At 43.3% G+C, this 24,616-nt stretch overlaps 1 protein-coding gene across 5 annotated transcripts in view; it reads right to left on the bottom strand.

Moving 5' to 3' along the window:
- The window catches only part of lin7a (lin-7 homolog A (C. elegans)), an 83,583-nt gene extending 60,018 nt beyond the window's left edge, over positions 1 to 23,565 (bottom strand). For 4 of the 5 annotated variants that reach the window (XM_078219791.1, XM_078219790.1, XM_078219792.1 and 1 more), the window contains exon 1: positions 23,457 to 23,565. In XM_078219791.1, coding sequence (XP_078075917.1) covers positions 23,457 to 23,493 — 37 coding nt within the window. In that variant the 5' untranslated portion in view covers positions 23,494 to 23,565. Of the gene's footprint in view, positions 1 to 22,625; positions 22,802 to 23,456 lie in introns of those variants that run through there. The other variant, XM_078219794.1, reaches the window with a different exon arrangement.
- Positions 23,566 to 24,616: the final 1,051 nt, after the last annotated feature.

Genomic DNA, 24,616 nt, shown 5'->3' with positions numbered 1-24,616 from the left:
AAATTGCAGAACATTTCCTTCAGAGAATTAAATAGATATGCTCAACAGGCCGAGTTCTATTTCCATCATTTGGGTTACCGATAAGATCCTAACCAATTACCACCGTCAAGGAAGATCAGTCAATGCTCAAACACTAGACAATGATTGACAGATACATCGTCATCAAACTGTCACAGAAAACATGGAATTGCAAAAAGACTTTGAGAAAAAGTACAAACTCAATCGCCTGGCAGGTAATAGAAGACATGCTTTCTCACTGCATCTCTAAAATAATAGAAAATCATAAACCATTCACTCCATCCTTTCCTGCATGGGCTCTGCAATGATGTAATGTGCGCAAGTATAGCACATGAGCACAAAGAGGCTATTTGAATCATAGAAACCCTACAGTGCAGGAAGAGGCCATTCGGCCCATCGGGTCTGCACCAACTGCAATCCCACTCAGGCCCTATCCCAGTAGCCCTACATATTTGCCCGCTAATCCTTCTAACCTATGCACCCCAGGACACTAACGGGCAATTTAGCATGGCCAATCAACCTAACCTGCACATCTTTGGACTGTGGGAGGAAACCGGAGCACCCGGAGGAAACCCACACAGACACAGGGAGAATGTGCAAATTTGCTCTCATCTTTGAGAAAGAATTGCCTTTATATAGTACCTTTTATGGCCTCAGAATGTATCAAAGTTCTTTGCAGCCGATGAAGTACTTTTGAAATGTAACCTATCTCCTAATGCTGAAAATGCAGCAACCGGATTGCATGCAGCAAGAATCCGCAAACAGCAAGATCAATATGACCAGATTATTTTCTTTGAAAAGAAAGGTGGAATTGATTGCCAGGACTCCATGGATAGCTCAACTTCTCTCCAACTAATGCTGTGACATCTTTTATGTCATTGGGAGCAGGTAGATAGGGCCTCGATTTAATATGTCAACAGAAAAGGAACAGGAACCTCCACCTATAATGTCCTAAATGAAACAGTGGGGTAGAGAGTTTCCATTCGATTGTCCCGATGTATCCTGTGCACTTTGCCCAAAATCACACATCAAGGAATTGGAAGCATACGTTACAACCAGCATGAATTGAGTCTGCTCAATCTTGCGTGCAAAGCACATGCTGGAAACAGGCTTCCCCTTAAAACCAGCCACAATCCAGATTGACTCAGTCACCATTGTAGGTTTCTGTTGATTATACCCATTTGCAGTCTTTCAAGGAGCTTCTTTTAAACTTTTATTTTTAGGTACGAGGACACAAATAAGCAGCCTTTGTAAAGATTACTTGATTTGCTAAGAAACTCAGCACTGTACATCAATGAAACTAGTAAATGCCTCAGTAAGTCATTCTCAGGACCTCAAAACCAGGTTACTCACAGATGATAAACCTTCCACTCTTATTTGCTTGTTTTCTGTGACAAACCCACTTTCAGTGGTGCTAGTAAAATTGCACCACGTTACTTTTCTTAAATATTTGAATGATTTTTTTATTGACGCAGTAATATCATGTTCTAAAATGCTAGCCAGTTGCATTAGTTCATGGAAGATTTTACGCCTGTGATTATGTGAATGAGCTTGAGTGGAAACTTGCATCATAAAATCAGCCTGGAAAAACAGCAGTTTTGAGCACATTTTGGGTGCAGCGTGGCATACTGGCACATTGGTTAGCACTGCTGCATTGCAGTGCCGGGGACCCGGGTTTGATTACGGCCCTGGGTGACTATGTGGAGTTTTCATGTTCTCCCCGTGTCTGTGTGGGGTTTCCTCCTGGTGCTCTGGTTTCCTCCCACAGTCCAAAGATGTACAGGTGAGGTGGATTGGCCATGCTAAATTGCCCCTTAGAGTCCAAACATGTGTTGGCTAAGTGGATTAGCCATAGTAAATGCACAGAGTTGTGGTGATAGGGCGGAGGGTTGGTGAAGCCTCAAAGGGCTGAATGGTCTCTTTCTATACTATAGGGATTCTACGGCTTGCAGCAGGATTGTTGATTGCATCCATAAGGCTAGTTTAAAAATAACAAACATTCCGTTGGGGTCCTGGACCAGATCCCCAAGTTACATTAGGAAGCCAACAATTTTTCTTTTTGGCGTAAATGTGAGGATAGGATATTTATCTCAGAAGTGATTCCACTGACAAAGTATGGATCTTTTATCGTAAAATGAATTTTATTTAATAATCCTGAGGGACAAGATTTATGAGCATTTAGAGAGGCTTAGTATGTTCAAGAATACTCAGCATGGCTTTGTCAAAGGCAGATCGTGCCTTACAAGCCTGGTGGAGTTTTTCAAAAATGTGAGTAAACACATTGACGAAGGGAAAGCGATAGATGTGGTTTATATGGATTTTAGCAAGGCGTTCGATAAGGTCCCCATGCAAGGCTTCTAGAAAAAGTGAGAGGGCATGGGATCCAAGGGGCTGCTGCCCTGTGGATCCAGAACTGGCTTGCCCAAAGGAGGCAGAGAGTGGGTATAGATGGGTCTTTTTCTAAATGGAGGTTGGTCACCAGTGGTGTGCCCCAGGGTTCTGTTCTGGGACCCTTGCTGCTTGTCATTTTCATAAATGACTTGGATGAGGAAGTGGAGGGATGGGTTGGTAAGTTTGCCGACGACACGAAGGTTGGTGGGGTTGTGGATAGTCTGGAGGGATGTCAGAAGTTACAGAGGGACATAGATAGGATGCAAGACTGGGCGGAGAAGTGGCAGATGGACTTCAACCCAGATAAATGCGTAGTGGTCCATTTTGGTAGGTTAAATGGGATGAAGGAGCACAATATAAAGGGAAAGACTCTTAGTACTGTAGAGGATCAGAAGGACCTTGGGGTCCGGGTCCATAGGACTCTAAAATCGGCCCCGCAGGTGGAGGTGGTGGTTAAGAAGGCGTATGGTGTGCTGGCCTTTATCAATCGGGGGATTGAGTTTAGGAGTCCGGGGATAATGATGCAGCTATATAAGACCCTCGTCAGACCCCACTTGGAGTACTGTGCTCAGTTCTAGTCGCCTCATTACAGGAAGGATGTGGAAAAGATTAAAAGGGTGCAGAGGAGATTTACAAGGATGTTGCCTGGATTGAGTGGCATGCCTTATGAGGATAGGCTGAGGGAGCTCGGTCTTTTCTCCTTGGAGAGACGTAGGATGAGAGGAGACCTAATAGAGGTATATAAGATGTTGAGAGGCATAGATCGGGTGGACTCTCAGAGGCTTTTTCCCAGGGTGGAAATGGCTGCTACGAGAGGACACAGGTTTAAGGTGCTGGGGGGTAGGTACAGGGGAAATGTTAGGGGGAGGTTTTTCACACTGAGGGTGGTGGGTGAGTGGAATCGGCTGCCGTCAGTGGTGGTGGAGGCGAACTCAATAGGGTATTTTAAGAGACTCCTGGATGAGTACATGGGACTTAATAGGATGGAGGGTTATAGGTAGGCCTAAAAGGTAGGGATATGTTCGGCACAACTTGTGGGGCCGAAGGGCCTGTTTTGTGCTGTAGTTTTTTCTATGTTTCTATGTTTCTAATACCATTTAAATATAACTCTAACAAATGAAGCAGTTTAACCATTAGCAGTTGAACAATATCTAAAAATGAAGGGAAGCAATTTTACTTTCTAACTTACGACCAGTTCCATATAAGCCCCATTCATGCATAGATCAAAACCACTTTCAAATAAGTACAGTTCACAAACCCAGGCATACTTGCGATAAAGTGTGTTAACAGTCTTGAAGCTTTCAGAGAGATCCTGTGGTGACAGCTCTCAGAAACAGCCTGCACGTGCCTCTGACTTTAGCAGACCTCCAACAACAATCGTCTTGCTTTTCTCTGCTCTGCCCATTAACCACATTATCATATGATCCTGTCCATCAACTTTCCAAGGAATCTCTTGTGTAAACAAAAGTCCATTAGCTCTATCGAAGTAACAAATTCCTGGCTGAAATGACTGATTAACTTGCTTTTACACCCCTTGAGCCAAATGTTTTCCAGACACACCGACTGCCTGCAGCATAAAGCTGAAATTTTAAACATTCTACAAAAACATTAAAAACTATATATATATATGGCAACTGCCTACTATCATCGTAATTCTTAAGATGTGGATATTATTGACATGGGCAGCATTTAGTGTCCATCTCTTGCCAACCTTCAGAAGATGATGCTGGGCCTTTTTCCTGTAGCACTGTTGTCCACATGGTGAAGGTGCACCCATAATACACTTTGGTTGAGGATTTCTAGGACATTGCTCACTCCTGTTCTAGTTTCTATCTTTCTATGAAGAAGGAATAGGATTGATGATGTGTGATGGTGTTCTCATAGATTTTCTGCCCTTGTGTTTCTACATGGTGGAAATGATGGGTTTGGGATATGCTGCAGAGGAAGCTTTCACATTTTTATTACAGCATACCCTATCGATAGCATGGACAAAACCAGTATCCTAGGTCCTGGTCAAATTTTAAACTCAGCCTTGGATTCAGACAATAAGATGTCTACATGTGGGAAACCATTTGCAATTATTTCTGAACTTACTCACCAATTTCATAAGTAGATTATTTTTCAAAATTGTGCACTCATGTGTGATGCAATTATTTTCTGCATTAAGTAAAATGACAGGCAAAATGGCATGAAGAAATGGTAGATCGCATTGATTGGTTGTGAATAGTAACCTTGGAAAGAAATCAAAGCATCTAACATCTCCGATTTCTGCTGGCTATTGATCAGATTTGTCCTTTCAGCTACTTTTTTGTTATATTTAATACATCGGCTGGGGTTTTCTAGCCCCTCTGCAGCATGTTTTCCAGCGGCGAAGGCGCTCACCATCGACTGCTGGAGGGATCTTCCAGTCCCACCAAGGTATATGGCTTGTCTACCCATCACCAGGGAACCTACTGTGGCTTGGTGTGGCGGGGGGGGGGGGGGGGGGGGGTTCTCCTTCAGTGGGACTAGAAGGTCCTGCAGGCAGGAACGGCTGGAAAATCCCACCCATTAGTATTTCATAACCACTTATTTACACTACAATTTGAGTGAAATCATAATTTCACTTGCATGTATGTTAAAGTAAAAGTTTATTTATTATTGTCACAAATAGGCTTACATTAACATTGCAATTAAGTTACTGTGAAAATCCCCTAGTCGTCACACTCCGCCACCTGTTCGGGTACACTGAGGGAGAATTTAGCATGGCTAATGCACCTAACCAGCATGTCTTTCACACTGTGGGAGGAAACCGAAGCACCCGGAGGAAACCCACACAGGCACGGGGAGAATGTGCAGACTCTGCACAGACAGTGACCCAAGCCAGGATTCGAACCCAGCTCCCTAATGCTGTGAGGCAGCAATACTAACCACTGTGCCACCGTGCTCAAGTCACACCTTCAGTTGTAATAATTGAAATGGATTACATTCAAGTCTTCCAATACACAGTTATCCTTCATATTAGTTACATATTGTCATGATCCTTATCATAGGCAACTCTCTCTTTAAAGATCCCCATCTATCTCACTCACCTCTTTTAAGATGCTTTTTTGGCTCTTTAGCTTTTGGTCATCTGCCTAATGTTGGCATATGTGGCTCAGCCTAGTGTTAAATTTTGTTTTGTAACACTCCTATGAAGTGCATTGACTCTTTAATAATGTTAAAGGTGCAACAAATAGACATTTTTTTTGATGGATTAAAATCCCAAACCATAAGGGACAAAACTCCTGTCTTTTGCAAAGTGATAACATTTCAAAAGAAGTAAACAATATTCCACATTGGCAGGAGGCCTAGCAACAGATGGGACATACAAACAGGAGGAAGCCTTTCAGCCTATCAGGTCTGCACTTCCATTCACTCAGACCATGGCTGATCATCTACCTCTATGCCACTTTCCTGGACCACTTCCCTATCCTTTGAAGTCATTAGTCTCCAGAAATCTATCGATTTCTGTCATGACTACACTCAATGACTGAGCTTCCACAGTCCCTCTAGGGTAGAGGATTCCAAAGATTCACCACCCTCTGAGTGATGAAATTCTTCCTCACCTCTGTCTCAAATGACTTTGCTTCTTATCCTGAGATTCCCTTGGTTTTAGACTCACCAGTCAGAGGAAGCCTCTTATCCTGACTGGAAAACAGCTGCTGTTACGCCGCTGTTTAAAAAAGGAAGTAGACAAAAGGCGGGTAACTACAGGCCGGTTAGCTTAACGTCCGTAGTTGGGAAGATGCTAGAGTCCACTATTAAAGAGGAAATAACAGCACCTGAATAAGAATGGTTCGATCAAGCAGACGCAGCATGGATTCATGAAGGGAAAGTTGTGTTTGACGAATCTACTAGACTTTTATGAAGATGTCACTAGTGCGGTTGACAGAGGGGAACCGGTGGATGTGGTGTTTTTAGATTTCCAGAAGGCGTTCGATAAGGTGCCTCACAAAAGGTTGCTGCAGAAGATTGGGGTACACGGAGTTAGGGGTAAGGTGTTGGCGTGGATTGGGGATTGGCTATCTAACAGGAAGCAGAGAGTTGGGATAAATGGGTGCTTTTCTGGTTGGCAGTTGGTGACCAGTGGCGTGCCGCAGGGATCGGTGCTGGGGCCTCAATTGTTTACCATTTACATAGATGATCTGGAGGAGGGGACTGAATCTAGGGTATTCAAGTTTGCTGATGACACGAAGGTGAGTGGGAAAGCGAATTGCGTGGAGGACGCGGAAAGTCTGCAGAGAGATTTGGATAGGCTGAGCAAGTGGGCGAGGATCTGGCAGATGGAATATAACGTTAGCAAATGTGAGGTTATCCACTTTGGAAGAAATAATAGTAAATTGGAATATTATTTAAATGGAGAAAAATTACATCGTGCGACTGTGCAGAGGGACCTGGGGGTCCTTGTGCACGAATCGCAAAAACTCAGTCTGCAGGTGCAGCAGGTGATCAAGAAGGCGAATGGAATATTGGCCTTTATCGCGAGGGGGATAGAATATAAAAGCAGGGAGGTCTTGCTGCAACTGTACAAGGCACTGGTGAGGCCGCAACTGGAGTACTGTGTGCAGTTTTGGTCCCCTTATTTGCGAAAGGATATATTGGCCTTGGAGGGAGTGCAGAGAAGGTTCACCAGGTTGATACCGGAGATGAGGGGTGTAGCTTATGAGGAGAGATTAAACAGATTGGGTCTGTACTCGTTGGAGTTTAGAAGGATGAGGGGTGATCTTATAGAGACATATAAGATAATGAAGGGGCTGGATAGGGTAGAGGTGGAGAGATTCTTTCCACTTAGAAGGGAAACCAGAACTAGAGGGCACAGCCTCAAAATAAGGGGGGGCCGGTTCAGAACAGAGTTGAGGGGGAACTTCTTCTCTCAGAGGGTAGTGAATCTCTGGAATTCTCTGCCCATTGAAGTGGTGGAGGCTTCCTCGTTGAATATGTTTAAATCACGGGTAGATAGTTTTCTGATCGATAAGGGAATTAGGGGATATGGGGAGCAGGCGGGTAAGTGGAACTGATTCGCTTCAGATCAGCCATGGTCTTGTTGAATGGCGGGGCAGGCTCGAAGGGCCAGATGGCCTACTCCTGCTCCTATTTCTTATGTTCTTATGTTCTTATCCACGTCCATCCTGTAGGAATTTTGTTAGTTTCAATTAGGTCACCTCTCATTCTTCAAAACCATAGGGGACACAGACCTTAGGCTCCTCAATCTCTTATAAAATAATCCTGCTATTCCCGGGATTAATCTGATGAATCCCAGTTGCACTCCCCACCATGCATGCATGTCCCCCACCCCCCTTACAGAAGGGGACTAAAACTATGCATAATATTTCAGGTGAGGTCTCACAAACGTCTATATAACTGCAGCAAGACATCTTTACTCTAGCACTCAAATTTCCTTGCGATGAAGGCCAACACACAATTTGCCTTCTTAATTGCTTGCTGCGCGTACGTGCTAACATTTGTTACTCATGAACAAGGACATGCATCAACTGTCAAGCTAACAAGTCTCGGTTTCACAAGTCCCTTGGTTGTCTAGTATTTTTGGGAGATTTACTGCTTCGTTGAAGACAGACTCAAAGTTTCTCTGCTATGTCCCTGTTCTTTCTGCCTCCTCCTGTAACGGGCCTACATTTGTCCAAGCTAATCTTTTCCTTTTCACACATCTAAAAGAGTTGTTACCGTCTGCTTTCATGCTTCTTGCTAGTTTGCATACATTTGGCATCCTTATAAGCCACTTCCTTTGATCTAATTGGAAATAGATATTACACAATCCATAACATAACAGGAACAACAGTTTAATTTAGTACAAGCTTAGAATTCATTCACTGCTTCTGAGATTTATAAAGGAAAATGTTACACCCTCTAACAAATTTGTTATGCACTGAGTGGTCAATAACTGGAAGGTAAATATCCTAGGACTATTGGATGCTGTAATGGAGACTCTAGGTTCATTCTGGATGGATGAACTATTAACTAAATGGCCTTCCTCATCCATAATTAACTTGCAATCCTCTGACTTGGTTTGGCTGAGTTTACATCACACATCAAGGCTCATTACATTTTCCCTTCTCTTATTCACGGCCTCCCCGAAACCAAAGATGCAAGCAGAATATAGGATACTTATTGTCCCAGTTTATGAACAGAGGATCAATGACGCCTTTGTCCTGCAAGATACATAGTCAGGAATTTTCCAGATGTTCACACCTTGTCGTAGTTGCAAGCGAGGACAGAGAATTTGGCACTCAACAAAATCTCCATTCACTGCAGCGGGACCAGAGAATCCCGCTGGCGTGAATGGCTGGAAAATTCTGCCCATTTTAAAGTTGCGGGCCTTTGAAATCTATCTGAGCCACATGGCACCACAAGTAAACACTGTAGCATTGTGGAGGCATCAGAAACTGAACATTGACACTTTATCATTTTAATAATTAATACAGTGTTGTATATATGTCTTTTTTGTCCTGATGGAATAATTTAAATTCTTACTGTGAATTTCTAGGATTATATACAATAAAGCTGATGATGTGATGGCCATTTAAAATGTGAAAGGTTAGATTCAGACTTTCAAGATTAATAGATTTCGGAAATCCTTCCATTAAAATGTACATTATCCAATTCACCATTATTTTCTTTCTTCTCACAAGATGATTGCTATTACCTGCCAATGGTCCCAATTCCTAAGAAATTAAAAATTAAAAAATGTGGTTCAAAAAATTACATTGTTTCATGCAATGAATGAACTGCATGCAATGAATGAACTGCACACAATATTTACAACTACTGATGCATCTCGTTAGGGTTTAATTGTACAGTATAATTAAACTATTGATCTAACAGAGTAAATGTTAGTTCAGAGACTTAAGGTCCTTGCACACAAAATTCTTATTTTGAATGTAACAAATTAGCCTGCAGAGGTTAACATTGTTCTATGTTGCATTCTTTGCTATTTTTAGAATCATGAAGAATCGCATGAATAATGACACTGTATATTTCATGATCCCACGTAGGAAACAGCCACATGAAATTTGCTGGTCTCCCCACTATTTCAAATATTTACATATTTTCATACTATTTCTTTCCTCAGTGGATTTAATGCAACAAGTTGATTAAATGCATTTTTAATTCTTTTGGCTTAGACAAAAGGCACGCCCTTCCCACTGCATTGATAGGTGGAAACCCAATAACAGCACCCCTTGAGTAAGATTCTCTGGCCTCCCCAGGGCATGTTTCTCGGCGGTGGGTGGTGACCCATTGTTGGCGAGCGGTGTGCTCTTCTGGTCCCCGCCGCGCCACCAGGAAACCGATGGCAGGGGTGCACCGTTGGTGGACGTGGAAGATCCCACTGGCATGAACAACCAGAAGATATCGCCCCCTGTTTTACACCAAGGGTAGGGTTTTCTGGCCGCACTCGACCAAAGGCCAGATATTCCCACCCACAGTCAACGGACCTTTGCATGGTTTGCGCAACCACCCCCCCCCCCTACGATTCCCGTGGTGGTGGGACAGGAAAATTCCACCCCAATTATTAGGGTCCTGGACCCCACAATCCCAAAGTACATTATGAAGCCAGATTAGATGCCAGCAATTTTCTATTTTGGCATAAATGTGAGGATAGGATATTTCTTTCCAGGAATTATTCCACTGACAAAGTAGGCATTTTTTTATCGTGAAACAAACTTTATTTAATAACACAATTTATATATAACTCTAACAAATAAAACAGCTTAACCATTAACAGTTGAACAAAATTTAAACATGAATGAAAACAACTTTACTTTCTAGCTTATGACTGTTCCAAATACATCCCATTCATGCATAGATCAAACTAACTTTTAAATAAATAGAGTTGGCTGTTAACAGTCTTGGAGCTTTCAGACAGAAATTGAGTTCCAGAATCCTGCAAATCTTTCTAACTTCAACCAGAGTTCAAGTGCAACTAACTGTTTCTGCAGAAGCTTTTTCCACTCTGCTACAGACCTATACCTGCACCTTAACCACATCATCACATGACCCTGTCAATCATTCTAATCAGAAATCCCAGGGAAACTTCAGTAAACAATTGTCGATTTGCTCTACTTAAAACAAACAACTGTAAGGTTGAAATGATTATCCTGCCCTCCCAAAATCTGAGCTGCATTCCCTCCATACATACCGACTGTCCATATAGTAACGCTGATTCTTAAACATTCCCCTTAAATATAAATATATCAATTGCTCTACTATCATCACACCAAGTTTCAACATGGTAGCTGTTACTTCATCTAGGATCCTAGCAATTCTTGTTGTATGTAGCAGCCTTCTACAAGGGAATTTGTCAAAGGCTTTCTGGAAATCTTGGCAAACAAATCATAAGGTTTTCTTGGGATGTCATGGCGCTCGGAAAGTTCGATGAGGTTGCTGAGGCAGGATCTTCTCTTTCTGAAGTTCTGCTGGTTGCTAATTACTACATTATCATGCACATAATCATCATTACTCCAGGTGCTTTATTCAATTGCTTTGCCTGTTATTTATGTAAAACCAGTAGGTCTATAAGAGGTACTTCCCTGGTAAATAATTAACACAACCAAAGTACTTTATGATCCATTTGCACATCACATCACACTCCCAATAGATATGTATCCTTGTAGATTGAAGTCCAAATCTTTCTCAACTTGTTGACAGGTTCCCTTCTCCTTATCACATCAGGGCAAGTTTTCCAATGTCCTATTTCGCTCAGTCCTTTAAATATGGACTTCCAGCAGCAAGGGATCCTCTGTTCACTCCTTGATCCTTAAATCTTAAACAAGTTCCATCTCTTTTACAGAAAATCATTTTCTACCAGCATTTTGTTTGGTGGCTAGCACAACGGGCTTCTCCTCTGTTTCACACAGCAGCAACTGTTGCTGTACCTCTCTCCCAATCTCTAAATCTGAGGGTCTGTACATAGTAAACCAACTGCCTCTCTTTTTTCGGAAGGTGCGAAACAACCATTTTTCAAAAGGCTTTGGTCTGAGCTTCTTTCCCCATGACAACCAAATCACACGGTTTGTTTCCACGAGAGGTTTTGACCAATTTGACCACCTTAAGTTAAAAGTGACTCTTATAAAGTTATACATTTGTAACACAAGAGTAACTACATTTCTCATTTACATCTTGAGCTTTGCCTTTTCTTTCATCCTGCCATGCTATTTTGAATCGCAGGTGTAACACTTGCCCCTTTACCTCCTCCCTCTTCACTGTTCAAGGCTCCAAGCACTCCTTTCAGGTTAAGTAGTGTTTCACTTGAACTTCCTCCAATTTGGTTGATTGTGTTCGCTTTCCCAAGGCAGTCTCCGCTACAATGGGCAGACTGAGTGACCACTTTGTGGAACACCTTCGCTCAGTCTGCAAGCCTGACCCCAACCTTCCTCTTGTGTGTCATTTAACATGGCACCTCACTTTCATGCTCACATGTCCATCCTTGACCCTTGGCCTGCTGCAATGTTCCAGTGAAGGTGCAAGCTACAGGAGCAGCATCTCATCTTCCAATTGGGTGCATTGCAGCCCTCGGGACTCAATCTTGAGATTGGCAGCTTTAGATATTCAGAGAATCATAAAATCCTACAGTGCAGAAGGAGGCCACTCAACCCATCAGGTCTGCACCAACTCTGACACAGCATCCCACCCATGCCCTATCCCCGTAACCCCACGTATCCACCCCTCTAATCCCCCTAATTTACACACCTTGGGACACTAAGGGACAATTCAGCCTGGTCAATCGATCTAACCAGCACATCTTTGGACTGTGGGAGAAAACCTGCGGAAACCCATGCAGATACGGGGAGAATGTGCAAACTCCACATGGACAGTTACCCGAGGCCAGAATTGAACTCGGGTCCCTGGCGCTGTGAGGCACCATGCTAACCACTGTGCCACCATGCCACCCTTTGACCTTTCTCCTCCCTCCTAAACCCCCCTTTCTTTCATTTAAAAAAAATATTCTATACATGTGTTGCCTCAATGCAAACACCCTCCTCCCCCTCTCAAGCCACGCCATCTCTCTTTTGTTCTTTAATTTGCTACTTTTAGTTGCAGTTTCTACATTCTCCGTCCTTTCAGTTGTGATGAGGCAGCTACGGATTCAAAATGTTAACCATAGTAGATGCTGACAGACCTGCTGAGTTTTTCCAGCATCCTCTGTTCTTGTTTCAGATTGTAGCATCTGCAATATTTTGCTTATTTTGCGATTTTGAAACCCTGTCCCATCTAAAATGGAAGCATTCATTATGTTGATGTTTTTTATACTTCTGTGTGATACATAAGCTGAGTGAAATCTGGCACTCAAATGGATCCAATGGTTCTATGAAAAGTGGTCTAAATGTGTTCCTGTCACAAACAAAATAATTCCTCCTCTTGTGTTGTGCAAGCATACATGACAATTAAAAACTAACCCCTAATAAAATACATTTCAAGACTATTTGTCGCATATTTCACAATAAACAATAGTATAGTTGGATTTCTCTGCACATCAGTAAACTGTGCACTTTCCTTCTGATACCTCGATAGATCTATTGATATCTGAATTCTTAGGCAAAATGTACACTTCACTGAATCCTCTGTGAACATTTCCATGCTACTATGCGAAAATGTCAAAATTTACCAAAAACTATTACACAAAACCCTGGTTAGGCTCCACTTGGAGAACTGTGAGCAGAACTGGGCACCACACCTGAGGGAGGATATATTGGCCTTGAAGGGAGTACACCGTAGGTTTACAAGAATGAGACCTGGACTTCATGGGTTTGCTTTTGAGGAGACTGGGCGGCACGGTAGCACAGTGGTTAGCACTGCTGCTTCACAGCTCCAGGGTCCCGGGTTTGATTCCCGGCTCGGGTCACTGTCTGTGTGGAGTTTGCACATTCTCCTCGTGTCTGCGTGGGTTTCCTCCGGGTGCTCCGGTTTCCTCCCACAGTCCAAAGATGTGCGGGTTAGGTTGATTGGCCAGGTTAAAAATTGCCCCTTAGAGTCCTGGGATGCGTAGGTTAGAGGGATTAGTGGGTAAAATATGTGGGGGTAGGGCCTGGGTGGGATTGTGGTCGGTGCAGACTCGATGGGCCGAATGGCCTCCTTCTGCACTGTAGGGTTTCTATGTATGAGAGATTCTACTAATTAGACCTGCTTTCTCTAGAATTTAGAAGGATAAGGGGTGATCTGATTGAAGTCTTCAAGATACTAACAGGAAAAGACAGGTAGATCATAGAAATCATAGAAACCCTACAGTGCAGAAGGAGGCCAAAGATAAACTATTCCCACTGGTTGGAGATTCTAGAACCAGAGTCTGAAAATTAGGGCCAGACCATTCAGGAGAGATGTTAGGAAGCATTTCTACACACAAAGGGTGGCTAGAGGTTTGGAACTCTCTTCCACAAATGGCAGTTGATGATAGATCAGTTGCTATCTTTAAATCTGAGATAAATCTTGTCACATGAGGTAACAAGGGATATGGGCCAAGGGCAGATATATGGAGTTAGGCTACATATCAGCCATGATCTCATTAAATGGCGGAACAGGCTCGATGGGCTGAATGGACTATTCCTGTTCCTATGTTCCTACATTAGATGATCCGCTAATAAAAATTTAAACATTATATGACAACATTGACCTCCAACAGTTAGCTGTTATGATGGAGTTCCCCATGAACCACAAAATGCCCAATTTCTTTCTCAGCAATTAAAACCTCTTATGCCCAATAGAAGGTTTTGAACAAACAGCATGGCAGCATAATTAAATTTACCTGCGAATCATCTTTTGTGTCTATTACATCTCAAAAGCTAGGAATGAGATTGGGGCTTTCCCCTCAGCTGTTAGAGCAGTCAATCTGTGCATTCCCAACATTTGCAGATTTTAAACATTTGCCTGGATCCAATCTGCACATTAACAGGTGTTTAATGGAATCCCTACAGTGCAGAAGGAGGCCCTTCAGCCCATCGAGTCTGCACTGACAGACAGCATCTCATCCAGGCCCACTCCCCAACCCTATCCTCATATCCCACATATTTACCATGTTCATCCCCCTAACCTACACTTGGGAGACTCAGGGGCAATTTAGCATGGCCAATCCACCTAACCTGCACAATCTTTGGGCTGTAAGAGGAAACTGGAGCACCCAGAGGAAACCCACGCAGACACGGGGAGAAGGTGCAAATTCCACACAGATAGTCACCCAAGGCCGGAATTGAACTGGATCCCTGGCGCTGTGAGGCAGCAGTGCTAACCACTGTGCCGCCATGCGGTAGAATAGTGGAAGGGTATGTCTCCCTCAAGCCTCTTCAACATGCAGGCACAATAATTTGTTTTATGACCTGAACAGAATTTTCAAGGAAACTCTCTCTGACTGTGAAAGTCGATCAGCGAGCAGAAATTTCGTGCTGGAAAAAAAACTGAAATCTCTCTAATGAACCACAGAACTCCTGAACCGAAGAATCGACTACTGGAATCAACTTGTATTGGCCGCAACGCAACATCATCTACTCATTGCAACTCAAGAACTGCACTGTATAAAGTTTTATTTATAGTTACTTACAATTCTTACTTCTAATCCGTATGAATACAGATGCGTGTGGTTTCGCATTTCTATTTACCATTTTAGTAGTTAATAAATTTACTCTATCTTAACTCCAGAAAGCCTGGTTAAACTGATTCCTTTATAAACAAAACTATTGGATCTGGGAAAGGTATCCGGGGAAAGGGAACCCTGTTAGATTCAATCTTTGTTGTTGCCGGCAGAGGGTGGGTCATCCCTCCTCACTCGGGTATGTACAATTTGGGGATCCCATAATATAAAGGCAAAATACTGCGGATGCGGGAATCTGAAATATAAACAGAGAATGCTGGAGAAACCCAGCAGGACTGACAGCATCTGTGGAGAGAGAATAGAGCCAATGATTCGAGTCTGGATGGCCCTTCGTCAGAACTGAAGGCAAAGAAAATCAGACAAGATTGATGCTATGAGGATGTGGGGGGGGGGGGGGGGGGGGGGAGGGGGGGGCACTGTAATTGGACAAAGGGAATGTAAATGGTGATGATAAAGGCCGAGAAAGGTGCTAAAAGCGTCCATTAAGTGATCGGAATGTGTGAATGGCAGAACAAAGGTACAGGTTGTTAGGGGGCTGTTGAGGATATCACAGCCGGACAGTGACAGCCAAAAGGTCTCGCTGAGCTCAATTACTTTTGGGGAACCTCACCTGGGTTGTAACAAGCCCAACTCGGAAATTGCAGCTGGCTTCTGACAATAGGTCGTAATGAGCCTTTAACAAGCTCAATTGGTGACTTGCCATCCACCCACACCCCCAATCCAGATCCAGTGAAGTGGTCCAGGGGCCAGATTGTGCTGGGAAACCAGCAAGCTGGCCGGCAGTACAAATGTTAGAGCTTCACCACCTCCATATTCGTCCCCATGCCAAACATCCTGTCCTGTATCCTGCCACCAAATTTCCTGCAATTCTTTGCCCAGTTGCCTGACTCTTTTTTTCCCCCCTTTTAGTGCTTTATCTCAAACATCTAAATTAATAACCGCACTGCAGATTGAAATACAGAGAATCATCGTTAAGTCATAATATTCAAATCCACCCATTTTATACATTTTGATGCGGTCTTCTGATCACAACTTTGCAAAATTACAATTCAATGTTTTGACAATTGCATTTTTTGAAAAAGTCAGGTCCTTCTCAAATAGATATCAAACTAAAAAAGAAATGTCTGCCAGTATCTTTCAGTTTTATAAAAGCAAAATACTGCAAATGCTGGGAATCTGAAACGAAGACAGAAAATGTTCCAAAAACTCAGCCCGTACGAACTCAAAACATCTCTCTCTTCACAGATGCTGCCAGACCCGCTGGGCTTTTCCAGCATTTACTGCTTTTATTTCCATTTTAGGCAGCTCAGCATGCTTGACTAAGAATTAAGTGCCCTTCAGAACTTACTTGTTGTCACTGCACCCATAGATTTCCTTGGCATTCCTAATCTATAAGAGTAATTTGTGAGGCAAGCTTCAGAACACTTTCATATCCGTAAATAAATATGTTTTTCTTGCTCTTCGGACAAGGTTGACAAAATCTTCCTAAAACAGATTAACCCTTGGAAGGCTAGTCAGCAGCATATGAAAATAAAAGGACTACTTGGCTACCTTTGTATTATTTGCTCAGTGGGAAAATGCAGCATGCATTGACGATAAACACAGATAAATCCAAGGGTGGCACGGTGGCACAGTGGTTAGCACTGCTGCCTCACAGCACCGGGGACCTGGGTTCGATTCTGGCCTCAGGGTACTGTCTGTGCAGAGTTTGCACATTCTCCCTGTGTCAGCGTGGGTTTCCTCTGGATGCTTCGGTTTCCACCCACACTCCAAAGATGTGCAGGTTAGGTGGATTGGCCATGCTATATTGCCCCTAAGTGTCAGGGGGACTAGGAGGGTAAATACGTGGAGTTACAGGGATAGGGTCTGGGTGGGATTGTTGTCGGTGCAGACTCCCTGGATGGAATGGCCTCCTTCTGTACTGTAGGGATTCTGTGAATGCATATATGAAATGAAAATATGAAACACTGCAGACACTGAATGGGAGCTCCTTTTAATAGAATAAGAAAATTGTGTGTGTTACTATTTACTAGCTACAATTCTCCAGTCAATGTGAATCTGCTATTAATACAGGTATCAAATGTCAGGCTGCATTCTAACAGAATTTGATCAAATAAAAACATTCTAACCTTGTGCGGGTCATCAATGAGACCATGCTGGATATACTGTGTACTCTTTTAGGGTTTTACAATAGATATTTGCATTGGACGCAATGCCACTGGCTTCTCCCATTACATTCTATATGATCTGCTCAATAAATATCAGTAGCCTGGGAGTTGAATCGAGAACCCTCGTCACTATATTTCAGCTCAGTCGATATTTTCTCTAAGCTCTTCTGTAATTGTCTTTGGAAGACAGGAGATTAAACAATTTGCCTATCTGTGACTTGGTCTATAAATTACCACTCAAATTTATTGAATAATCAGAAACGTAAACAGCATAAATGTATGCTGATTTACAGTAACTGTGTATTTTTACTCTCATCAAAAAAATATATAAAGTTTGTTTATTAGTGTCACAAGTAGGCTTAAATTAACACTTCAATGAAGTTACTGTGAAAATCCCCTAGTCGCCACACTCCGGTGCCTGTTCGGGTACACTGAGAGAGAATTTAGCATGGCCAATGCACCTAACCAGCACATCTTTCAGACTGTGGGAGGAAGCCAGAGCACCAGGTGGAAACCCATGCAGACACGGGGGAGAATGTGCAAACTCTGCACAGACAGTGACCCAAGCCGGGAATCAAACCCGGGTCCCTGGCGCTGTGAGGCAGCATTGCTAACCACTGTGCCACCGTGCCACCCATGTTTAATGCAGTTCAAAATGCTATTCCAAAACAGGGCAAATTGTTCCAGCAGTAATCAAGGGGGTAAGTATTAGTATGTCAGTACATTCACTTAAGGGCCAGTATCCTGAAGATTTTATTTAATATACATGTTTGATTGACAACTATATTTGTTTAGATAAATATCATCTGAGTCTTCTGGATAGCTATTACAGATAGGAGAGAAACATTCTCTAGCATTTGATGTGTCTTTGAAGGGATTTGGAAATGTTAATAGACTATCTGACCTGCACTGTGAGCAAAGAGAAGGGGATATGTTTTTAAAATCCGTGAGCCTCAATGCAGAATTAAAGAGCAAGCTTTATAAAGTCTACAACTCTTAGCAAAATCAGTTGATTGGATTTTCATCAACTTCTTCAAAGAAAAAGAGCTACATAAATATCAGGTTGGTTGTAGGCATAATTACAGATTCAGATAGGATTGATCTCTTATTACTAAGACGAACAGGAGGCATGCATGCCGGAGGAGAGCCACTCGAGATTAATTAGTGGAGATGGAGAGATTTCCTGCAGGCTTGCTCGAATGAGGTCAAGAATGGTTCTGAGAGACTTTCCTTAAGGAGATTAAACAACTAGGATTCTGAACAACAGGAAGTATCCCAGAATGATGGCCCTCAGCTTGTATTTATATGATACTGTACCACAATAACACCACTCAGAAATCTGATGAACAATAAAGGTTTAGCTTAAGTGTATTTCATGATATAATCTGATCTAAACTGCATACCCAACTGGTAAATACATTTCAACTGCTCTGAATATGGAGAATTAATGCCTGTCCTTTTATTACCCAACACAATTTTACACGTGGAAAAATCCCATGTTCTGACTGGCTCCTAATCATGCTTTTAAACTGAACTAAAGAGTATGCATACATGATCAAAACCAAATTCACAATATAGGGCATATCTTACACTAATTACACTGTTCCCAAGTGGAATTGAAACACAAAACTAATCATGCTTTAAGAGTCACCTTTAATATTTTCAATGAATTGGCAATGGCACACATGCTTGTAGACTGTACATTTGAATGAGGAGAATTCATAGTCATAGAGTCATAGAGGTTTACAGGCCCTTTGGCCCAACTTGTCCATGCTGCCCTTTATTTTTACCACTAAGCTACTCCCAATTGCCCGCGTTTGGCCCATATCTCTCGATACCCATCTTACCCATGTAACTGTCTAAATGCTTTTTAAAAGACAAAATTGTACCCGCCTCTACTACAACCTATGGCAGCTTGTTCCAGACACTCACCACCCTCTGTATGAAAAAATTGCCCCTCTGGACCATTTTGTATCTCTCTCCTCTCACCTTAAACCTATGCCCTCTAGTTTTAGACTCCCCTACCTTTGGGGAAAGATGTTGACTATCTAGCTGATCTATGCCCCTCATTATTTTATAGACCTCTATAAGATCACCCAGAAGTCTCCTACACTCCAGGGAAAAAAGGTCTCAGTCTATCCAGCCTCTCTTTATAATTCAACCCATCAAGTCCTAGTAAAATTCAAATGAATTTAAGTCCATTGGTGCCAATATTATTGCTGACTTTTAAATAATTGATACAATTTTAAAGGGAATGAAAGAATAGAGTCCTGTGCATGTATGTGTACAAGTCTTTGAAAAGGCTACAGAAAAGGCATATGGTAACCTGGCTTTAGAAATGGAAACATAGGCCTGGGTTTTTGCAGATTCAGGAAGATCCTGTGGGCCTACAAACGTGGCAGGCAGGACCTGAGTGCATAAATACTGCCCTCATTTCCGAAATATGGAGATTAAGTGCAGGAAAGTCGACATGATGCCCTCTGGGTGGAGGAGCGGGTGAATGTGTATTACCTTCCAATTTTCAGCTTATTAGTGAGGTGCTCAATTTGAGCAATCACATTCCGGGAAACCCTGGAAAGGACACCCTGGAGAACCAGATATGGCTGTTCTTCTCATTCATATATTATTGTGTGTGAAGACCTTGCTCTTTGACCATGGTGATGAGAGCCATGTGTAGGAAGCCTCAATTGGACACATCTGTACTTGTCTTGCCACCCTCAGGACTCTATAGAGAGACCAGTACCTTGGCAGCATAGAAGACTAAATGCACAATCCCTTTTCAGCTATGACCATTCACCCACTTAGGTTTGGAGTTGCAAGTTGGCTGCCCTCCACCAAACATGCCCCTTGAAGTAAGTCATTAACATCCCTCCTTTCATTCTTGCCTCGGACCACGACTGAGAGGCACATGCCACAGAATAAATGGGACTCTAATACCTTGCTGGGATCTCGATGTTATGCGACCTATGAGTCGGGAACAACCCTGCTGCAATACAAAGCTTCACCAGAGAGCCAAACACAAGTGGGCATCTTTGACATCCAGTTGACTCATAATTATTAATGGGGGTCCCGGTAGTCAGTCACTTGTGCTGGCCTTGAATTTCACCCACCCAATATGACCCACCTCTGACATTTAGGATTCATACTTCCAGAGTAATTGTGTTGTCAAGAATAGCCTTGAGAAAATGGAGTGCGGAACTTTTCAGATGCACCTTCTCGGCTCCCTGTGTCACCCATCAACTTCCATCCATCACCACAGGCTCACTAAATTGCACCACTCTTCCTCCATCTTTTGTCATCCTTGAACCCATTACCCTGGATCCTATAATGCTCCACTTGCACATACCTTTCCTCCCCTCACAGCCAACACTATGCCCACCCTGCCCTTTTCCATTATTCACCTGTCTTGTCCCCCTTCACGTCCCACACAATGGGACCTCCACTGATCAGATTCTCACTTGAGACCTCTCACCCTACCACATCCCACTTCACCCTCTTACTGTGACTGTTCTCTCCCACCACCAGTACACTGAGTTCTCCCCCAGTGGACCTACTACTGACGCCATAAACCTTCTCTTTCCTTCCCTGGACATCTACTCCTTCTTCTTCAGGCACTCTTCTCACTGCCCCCCTGCCTCCCACCCAACCCCACCATCACCCCCACCCTACCCCTGGTAAGCCTGTCTCCCTGTCCAACCTTGGCATACTTCGTGATACAAACAACCAAAATCTCACAGAAATGCTCTGAAAAATTAGGCAAAAGCAATGTCTACAAATCTCATTATAAAATGGAGCTTCCCAGGTATGCGGCATTTGGAACAGTTGGGGAATGGACTATTCTGATAATCCGCTGGCAGGGCACTTAATTTGGAGGGGGAATATAATTCCAGCAAATTGTTTTTTTCATGAGAATTAATGAATGCAAATAAAGTTCCTGACATATTTCAGTGGGAAACTTGAGCCACTTTTAAACATACCACAAAGCTGAAGGAACAAAATTCCAAACTAATTTCCTGACGCAGAAAGCAGGCTTTTGTCATCATCCCAAATTTTGTGCCACAATTCCCACTGCTGTCAGGAGCTGAACATTTTGCCCCCAATTTTTGCCAAGGGAAACTCAAACTCAACAGGGCCACATGAAATGATACTGAGTTCAAAAAGACCCAGTATCAGCATGTACAAAAGCCTTAACCCACAACGTGGGAATCAAAAATGCTCCTGAAGGGCAGATAAGGTCAGTTTATATGGCATGAGCTGAGATTAGTTAAATCTCCAAACATTTGGCTGCACGGTAGCACAGTGGTTAGCACTGCTGCTTCACAGCTCCAGGGACCTGGGTTCGATTCCTGGCTTGGGTCACTGTCTGTGTGGAGTTTGCACATTCTCCTCGTGTCTGCATGGGTTTCCTCCCACAGTCCAAAGATGTGCGGGGTAGGTTGATTGGCCATGCTAAAATTGCCCCTTAGTGTCCTGGGATGCGTAGATTAGAGGGATTAGTGGGTAAAATATGTAGGGATATGGGGGTAGGGCCTGGGTGGGATTGTGGTCGGTGCAGACTTGATGGGCCGAATGGCCTCTTTCTGTACTGTAGGGATTCTATGATTCATACATGAAAAAAACAAGCTGCGGGTGTCAGTGAGTTAAACCCTCTACTACATTGCATTGTTTGAGATGCCAGTTGGCATATATCTGTTCTAGCAGTTTCAATAATTGTTTGTTTCATTTTCCCAAGGGCTCTTTATGAATGCTTGGCGGAATTACAAAAGTGAAAATCTCGGTTGGAATGGGGGGAGGGACAGAGTGATTATTAGTTCACAGTTTGATTTATAGGTTAAAGAGCATATTGAAGGATTGACTGTCTTTGATGTGGGGTATGCATATAAGTTTTTGTTTTAACGAAATAATACGCGCTTGAGATTTGTGAACAAAGTTTTGAATGGGCTTTCATGAATGGGATTTTTTAAAGTGCATATCTGAAATCTGTACTAGATTTTTAGAACTTGATTCTATTTCATCTTCACGTGGCTCCTGAGGTCTGCCCCTGGTGGATACTATTTGAGTTGGTTTCTGGGCTTAAAAGGCCATGGCGAGTTGGTGGAGGGGGGCACGGAGGGTATAAGCAGTCATGGAGGGTGGTGGATAGAAGAATGAGGTGTCATGTGGAAAATAAGGAGCCATGAAGATAGATGGGTGAATTAATTGGTTTGAATTGGTACAGAGGGAGAAGGAGCAAGGGGGACGGGGACGGGTGGGCGGAAAGAGGGGAAGTGAGGAGGGCTGGAGAACCTAAAATCTTATAACTCAACTGGAACAGAAGTCCAAAAGAACCAGGGCTCTGCCTGAAATTGTGTTTAATACTGTCCCTATGATTCTCCTTGAGAAGTTGTGCCATATGTTAAAGGTAGCAGATAAATACAAGTAAGAATAAATACAAGTAACTGCTGTTGACTGTAAGATGAGTGCCCTTCATCCACAACTCCGACCAGCAAGAAAAACCAGGAGAACTCTCTTCAAATCAGTTCCCCATTAAAAGTCTGCAGTTATTTCTCCTCGGAACTCCAGCCACTGTCTCCTGCTTGCCGGCTAACCTTTCCAGATTTCACATCCTCCCACAAGACACAAACCCCGGAGTGAGCAACGCTGCACTGAATGAGCAGCCAGGGCGAAATGTTGGATTGTAGCTGAAAATAATAATAATTCCCGATTTAAGCGAGTGAAATCGGAAGGGGGCAATCCTTGTGTGGGTGCAAAATGAAACAGACTTAAGGGTGCTTTGACTGGGAAAGCTGAGATGTCTCCCGGTCCTGATGTTACTGCGGGTCCAGTTATCAAACAAACGAGTCTGCATTTATCGCCAAGTCACTGCGCTTCCTAAAGATTTCGCTGCCCTCCATCAGCCACAAGTCTGGGGAGGAATAAAGATCTTTAAAAAGCTCCTCGACTAATCAGTTTCTTGCAGCGAGAAACCGGAGTTTGTCCTGGCTTTCTTACAGGTTTCACATATTTACAGGAAACATTGTTTCCCCAGCATCAATACATCTCCCCTCACTCCGTCACTCTGTTCCATCATTGCTACAGGGAACATAAATGCTGGGGGGAAAAAAGTAAAGGCAAATCCAACCCCTCCGCCGCCGCCTTGTCCTTAATCACATTTCAAACCTCCAGCCAGCCAAACGCAATTTTATATATTTTTTTCTTCTTGTTTTGTTAAGGGATGGGAAAAAGCCCTGGGAGGGTTTAACATGGTCAAGATTCTTCCTTACCTCTCTCCAGTGTGAGCGGTTGCAGTGTTGTCGCCATGTCTGCTGCAGCCTGAGAAAGAGGAGAGAGGGTGGGAGGGAGGTAGCAGCGAGTGTGAGCAGGAGAATGAGGATCAGACTGCAACCACGCGTGGCTGGGGAAGAGAGAGAGAGAAAGAGAAACACACACACCGAGCAGCAAGCCACATCTCTCCCAGGATGGGCTGTCCTCTTCGCCTTTACCAACAATAGTCACATTCTTGGGAGGTTTGAATGACCAGGGCCACGCTACTCAATGTTAAAACGCGTCCATCGAAACATTACCTACCCCATTGTAAATTGGCAGCACCAAGAAACACAAGTTAATCTTGTCAACGTTTGAGAAGTTTGTGACTCCTCGAGAGATTGAAGGCATCAGAAATGTTCATTTTTCAGACATTAATTCACCGCCCTTCTCATCTTCAGCTGTCAAATATAAAGTTCGGCTATGTGCTTTCTTTAAAAAACAAGGCTGAGGGAAATGAGGAGGATGGACTAACTGCTTTTACTTATTTATTAGGGTCACAGGTAGGCTTATATTAACACTGCAATGAAGTTACTGTGAAAATCCCCTAGTCGCCACACTCCAGTGCCTGTTCAGGTACACTGAGAGAGAATTTAGCACGGCCAGTGCACCTGGCCAGCATGTCTTTTGGACTGTGGGAAGAAACTGGAGCACAAAGGGGAAACCCATGCAGACACAGGGAGAACATGCAGACTCCGCACAGACAGTGACCCAAGCCAGGAATCAAACCCAGGTCCCGATGCTCTGTGAGGCAGCAGTGTTAACCACTGTGTTACCATGCGGGCCACCAGAGCTCTGACGAAGGGGCATCCAGATTTGAAATGTTTTGGCTCTATTCTCTCTCCACTGATGCTGTCAGACCTGCTGAGATTTTACAGCACTTTCTGTTTTTGTTTCAGGTTCTTATTTTGCCTTTATCTTAGTGAAAAACTCTGAATGCTTCCTAGGAGTTTTGTTATAAATTTCAAGTTCTGGGAGAAGTTCACCTCTGATCGCTGTGCCTGGCACAACATAAAGTTCATAGATCATAGAATCCCACAGTGCAGAAAGAGGCCATTCAGCCCATCAAGCCTGCACCAACCATAATTCCACCCAGGCCCTATCCCCATAACCCCATTAC

Source organism: Mustelus asterias, chromosome 9 (genome assembly GCF_964213995.1).
Source record: "Mustelus asterias chromosome 9, sMusAst1.hap1.1, whole genome shotgun sequence".
In the NCBI taxonomy this organism is placed as follows: Eukaryota; Metazoa; Chordata; class Chondrichthyes; order Carcharhiniformes; family Triakidae; genus Mustelus; species Mustelus asterias.
The sequence above is the reverse complement of the archived record's forward strand: the minus strand, read 5'-3'. Positions and strand labels throughout refer to the sequence as shown.